This window comes from Loxodonta africana, chromosome 12, assembly GCF_030014295.1.
Source record: "Loxodonta africana isolate mLoxAfr1 chromosome 12, mLoxAfr1.hap2, whole genome shotgun sequence".
NCBI classification, from domain to species: domain Eukaryota; kingdom Metazoa; phylum Chordata; class Mammalia; order Proboscidea; family Elephantidae; genus Loxodonta; species Loxodonta africana.
The window spans coordinates 82,588,240-82,594,239 of NC_087353.1; the positions used below are offsets into that span (position 1 = coordinate 82,588,240).

Genomic DNA, 6,000 nt, shown 5'->3' on the forward strand with positions numbered 1-6,000 from the left:
GACTAAGGTGTGCCTGACCCAAACCATGGTATTTCCAGTCGCCTCATATGCACCAAAAGCTGGACAATGAATAAGAAGAATTGATGCCTTTGAATTATGGTGTTGACAAAGAGTATTGAATATACCATGAACTGCCAGAAGAATGAACAAATCTGTCTTGGAAGAAGTACAGCCAGAGTGCTCCTTAGGAGTGAGGATGGTGAGACTGCATCTCACGTACTTGGACATGTTATCAAGAAGGAGCAGTCCCTGGAGAAGAACATCATGCTTGGTAAAGTAGAGGGTCCTTGAAAAAGAGGAAGACCTTCAACAAAATAGATTGATACAGTGGTCGCAACAATTGGCTCAAGCATAACAACAATTGTGAGCATGGCGCAGGACTGGGCAGTGTTTTGTTCTGTTGTATGTAAGGTGGCATTGAGTAACGACAACAACATCCTAATAATTTTTAGGTCCCTAGGTGGAGCAGACAGTTGGTGCTTGACTACTAACTTAAAGGTTGGAGGTTTGGACTCACCCAGTGGCACTGTGGAAGAAAGGCCTGGCAATCTGCTTCCATAAAGATTACAGCCAAGATAACCCTATGGAGCAGTTCTGCTTTATGACACATGGGGTAGCCACGAATCAGAATCGACTTGCTGACAATAGGTTTGTTGTTTTGGCACCCTAATAAATTAATAAGGAGCCCTGGTGATAGAATGGATAAGCGCTTGGCTGCTAACCTAAAGGTCCGTGGTTCAAACCTACCACCTGCTCCACGAAGAAAAGACCTAGTGATCTGCTCCCTTAAAGAGTACAGCCTAGGAAACCCTATGGGGCAGTTCTACTTAGTCATATAGGGTTTCTGTGGGTCAGAATTGATTCTACAGCACACAACAGAAATAGCAAATAATAATTTAACACTTCATTATATTTAATCTTCATTACAACCCTACGAGGGAAGGATTCTTATTAAACCCATTTTTTAGATAAGAATATTGAGGCTTAGAATTGGCTAAGTGACTTTATTGGGGTGATAAGGGAGTTGTCAGGACTCTTCAATCTGGAATTCTGACCCCCCAAAAACTGTGCTCCTTAGGCCAGATACTCCAAAGGAGACAGTTAGATCTGGCAAGTGCCAGACAGGCACACACATATACCAAAAAAACCCATTTTTATGGAGTTGATTCTGACTCGTAGCGACCGTATAGGATAGAGTAGAACTACCCCGTAGAGTTTCCAAGGAATGCCTGGTGGATTTGAACTGCCGACCTCTTGATTAGCAGCTGTAGTTCTTAACCACTATGCCACCAGGGTTTCCGCACACATAGAGACCCTCAAAATACTTTGGAGAACATATCAGTCCAAGACAAGCATGATTGTGAATGGCTAGGGCTATTGCTTTGATCCGAAAAGTCCATGCTGCCCAACCATTGCACTTTAACAGCATCTAGCTCTATGTTAATTTTTCAACCAGGCTGATTCCTCTTGCCTAATAAAAGTGCTTGCAGAGAAAGCTCAAAACCCAGTAGCAATTAATTATTGACCGAGCATGTGAATTACAGATAAAAGAAAAGTCATTCTTTCTCCAGACACGCGATAGTAAATAAATTTAATTATGGTAGGGGAAGCTAAGGGATCTTTGTCTGTATTAAGTTTTATTAGCTGAGACATTTAAAAGCATGTCATCATAACAAAGAGGTCTTGTATAATCCTAAATGTACCACTTTGGTGCAAGGCTTAGAAGTGAATAGACTTAATGGAGCACGTGGTAGCAGATGGTCTGCCATAGCAACAGGTATCGAACAGGTTTATTGTCAATTAACTTTGGTCTACATATGCCTATAGCAAATTGACTGTATAATAGGATACTGGACATTGTGTTATCATTGAGAGACCTGCCACAGTTGGGACTGGGGGACAAATCGTGTTAAACCCCTTTAACATCTTGAAGTTCCCAAATGAGACAAGACCATTCTGAAGATGGGCACATATGGAGGGTGGGTGTGAAGAAGCAACCCTGGCAAGGGAAGCAGGAGACCTGATCCCTAATGTGAGATCTGTCACTGGCTGAGTGGACGCCTCAGGAGAAAAGAAAGAAGGCAACTCCCAAACTCCCTTGCATTTAACCAGACCTGTGTTAAGCGCTCTTGCTCTGTCTGTCATTTTCTCCTCAGCTTCATCTTGAGGGCAGTTTTACCATTTTACAATGAGGATACTGAAGCCTGGGGTTGTGACTCAACATACTGAGGTCACAAAGCTTATCTGATTCTTCTATTCATTCCTGTTCTAGGGCTTCAGCTTCCTCATTTGCACAGCAATGCCTTCTGCCTTCAGACCAGATCAGAAGTCAGCAAACTTTTTCTTAAAGGGACAGATAGTAAATATTGGAAGCTTTGCAGTCCAGGAAGATCTCTGTCTCTGTTGCAACTACTCAACTCTGCCATTGTAGTGTAAAACCAACTATAAACAATGTACAAATGAATGAGGATGGCTGTGTTCCCATGAAAGGTGATTGATGGACACTGAAATTGGAATTTTCTTTAATTTTCCTTTCTCCCAAAAGACAATTATCATTTTGATTTTTTTCAACTAGTGAAAGATGGAAAAATCATTCTGAGCTGGGCAGTAGTTTGTCAGCCCCTGGACTAGATCATCTTTGAGGTCTTGTTGAGCTCAAACGTTTTCTGAAAGCCACTGTAACAATAATAATAGCCTTAGCTTTTTGGGAAACCCTGGTGGCATAGTGGTTAAGTGCTACAGCTGCTAACCAAGAGGTTGGCAGTTTGAATCCGCCAGGCACTTCTTGGAAACTCTATGGGGGCAGTTCTACTCTCTCCTATAGGGTCACTATGAGTCAGAATTGACTCAATGGCAGTGGGTTTGGTTTTTTGTTTGTTTAGTTTATTGAGCTCGTATACATGCCCGATTCTGTGCTAAATGCTTTACAGGTATTATTTCCTTTAATCCTTATGCTAGAGTGTGAAGTAGGTGCTGTTATTATCTCTGTTTTAGAGATTATAAAACTAATGGAGAAGTTAAGAACATGTCCAGGTTAAATATAACTGGTAATAGGTGTATATGGTTCCCAAGAGTGAATGCGTAAGCTTTTTTGCTGCCTTTTCTGATAACACTATAGTCAGAACTATAGTCAGGACACAGCGTTAGGAAGACCTTACAACTGTTTTCCATTAATTTAATTAACCACTAGGTTGGTTATATAAAACATTTTGTGCCAGGCAAAACATTAGAATATTTCTAGATAGAAATAACCACTCACTTCTCTTTTCTTCCCTCTTCCAGAAATGTGATGCCTAAGACCTTGGATGGGCAGATAACCATGGAGAAGACACCAAGTTACTTTGTGACAAATGAAGCTCCCAAGCGCATCCACTCCATGGCCAAGGACATCAAACTGATTGTGGTGGTGAGAAACCCCGTGACCAGGGCCATCTCCGACTACACTCAGACACTGTCAAAGAAACCCGAGATCCCCACCTTCGAGGTGCTGGCTTTCAAAAACAGGACCCTGGGGTTGATCGATGCATCCTGGAGTGCCATTCGAATAGGGATCTATGCGCTGCACCTGGAAAACTGGCTGCAGTATTTCCCCCTCTCTCAGATCCTCTTTGTCAGTGGTGAGCGACTCATAGTAGACCCCGCGGGGGAAATGGCCAAAGTACAGGATTTCCTTGGCCTCAAGCGTGTTGTGACTGATAAACATTTCTATTTCAACAAAACCAAGGGGTTCCCTTGCCTAAAGAAGCCAGAAGACAGCAGCGCCCCAAGATGCTTAGGCAAGAGCAAAGGTCGGACTCATCCCCGCATCGACCCAGATGTGATCCACAGACTACGGAAATTCTACAAACCCTTCAACATGATGTTTTACCAAATGACTGGTCAAGATTTCCAGTGGGAGCAGGAAGAGAGTGACAAATGAGGCTAGAGATGTGGAGAGAAGGCTAGTGAATAGCTGTGGAGGTTCCTTACCTGAGTCCTGAAACTCCCCAGGGTCTGCACCCTCAGCCTTGCAGGAGTGCCAAGTATATTTCCTCTCTCATCCCAGCAGGATTGCCTCTAATGCTGTTGGTTTAGGCACCGGAGTGAATCCCATGACATCCCCATAGAGGACCCAGGGCTGTCTAAAACTGGACAACAGCATCTGGTTGACCAGATGGCCACCAGAACCCACTGCTAATGTTTGTCTTCTGCTAGTTAATAGTCTGAAGACAGAGGATAAATAGTTGTCAAGGTCAGAGACAGTACCATGAATGTTTTATTTGAATGCTAGAAAGGAAGGTCTCCTTGGTGGGAGCTCTCACTTTGGTTTGGGGAGCTTGGGTTCTAGCCCTGTACCTGGCACAGTTACCTGCTGTATAAACCTCTGCTTTGGCGTCTCTCCAGAATGCTATTTGTGGCTGAGTGTTCTAGGACCCCTAGGGAGAAAGATCCTCCCTCTAAGTTGTCTCTAGCCTTCTCCTTAAAGTCCTTATCCCACAACTCCTTGACTTGCCCCATGTCCCCCATCAGTATGAAGGCAGAGACATGCACGTTCTTCACCAAAAAAAAAAAAAAAAGCTGAAAAGCTGACACCATATAAGTCTATTTCTAAGAGCCCTCTAAGGGGGTTGGGTCTCTCTCCTCATAAGTATCCTGGGTTGTGGAGATGTTTAGCATTTGCCCTAAGGTTGGAATCAGGCCTACAGGGCTGATCTAAGAGTGGTTGATTGCACCTGAGCCCTGAGGCTGGCAAAGATGAGGGTGAAAGAAGAAAGCCAGTCCTCCTGGTGAGAGATGTCCTTACCTCAAGACCCTCTCCTTCAGTGCCATGATTCTGAGTCATGCGATTCGTGTGGGATCTGTCCCTTAGGGTCCCCAGAGGGGCAAGGACCAGAGAGCTGGCATATCGCTTGTCCCGAATAACCCTTAGAACACAATGGGGAGGGGAGCAGTTACCATTCTGTAGTCCCTTCTATTTGCCCCACCCATGGCCCCTCACGCTCATCTCATGCTCCATTTGCCCTGTTCAGAGATGGCATGTATGGGGACACAGCTAGAAGCTGACTCCATTTGTTGGATCTAGTTTATGGGGAGGGTGGGGGAGGACAAGGGCTGTCTGCAGACACCCCCATCAAGGGCTGCCAAATAGTGTCCCTTCCCATTAGTTTGATTCAATTAAAATGCAGCATTTGACATAAAGCACTTGTTCACAAATCTCCAAAACCAGGAATTGTTCTCGTAAAATTGGAAAGATGTATGAAGGGGGGGGGAGTTAAATTTGTTCAGCTGTTATTAAACTGTCATTTCTCCCGCTAAATGAAAACTGTGTTGTTATAAAGCTTAATGCAACCTGATTAATGGGTTCTGATGGCGTGTTTGTGTTGGTTACCTCCACCCCCATCCCCTCACCTAGACTGCTGGGAGCACACTTTCTGAGATGGCCAGAAGGACCAAGCCCAAAGACCCTGAGAGAATTTTGTCTGCAGGACAGGATGGGTCTTGAAACAGCACAAAGAAAGTCACTCCCCAGACAGGTGCCACTTTCCCTATCTTAACCAGTCCTGGCAAGGAATGGACTTATAGGCCAGATTTAGAAATGGCCTTACAAATAAAAACTGTTTTTCAGCTAAGAACATTGTTATTTGAGCCGAAGGCTACAGAAACAACTTCACTACCAAAGCAAAAGAAGATATAGATCAAAATACGCATAAAAAACATACAGACACATATATACATACATATAGTTTGTGTGTGTGTGTGTGTGTGTGTATTCTTTGCTCTCTCTTCCTCCCTCCTACCTTCCTTATGCTCTTGTGGGAATTACTTGCAAGGGAAGAGACCGCCAGTGTTTTATGGCTTCCTTGGGGAATATGGTCTCTTTTGTAGTTCAATGGCAAATAGCTAAAGGGTAACATGATAAATTAGGCAGGCAAAGGAGTGTCTAGGTATACGAAAGCTTTAAAGATGTTTCCTATCAGCTAAGAATGACTATTACTATTGCCCTTATTTCCATCTTGGGTG

At 43.9% G+C, this 6,000-nt stretch overlaps 1 protein-coding gene across 1 annotated transcript in view; it reads left to right on the forward strand.

Annotated features, from left to right (window-relative positions):
• The window catches only part of HS3ST4 (heparan sulfate-glucosamine 3-sulfotransferase 4), a 453,449-nt gene extending 447,953 nt beyond the window's left edge, over positions 1–5,496 (forward strand). Inside the window, exon 2 of the mRNA XM_064295731.1 lies at positions 3,283–5,496. Coding sequence (XP_064151801.1) covers positions 3,283–3,919 — 637 coding nt within the window. The 3' untranslated portion in view covers positions 3,920–5,496. The remainder of the gene's footprint in view (positions 1–3,282) is intronic.
• The last annotated feature ends 504 nt before the right edge of the window (positions 5,497–6,000 follow it).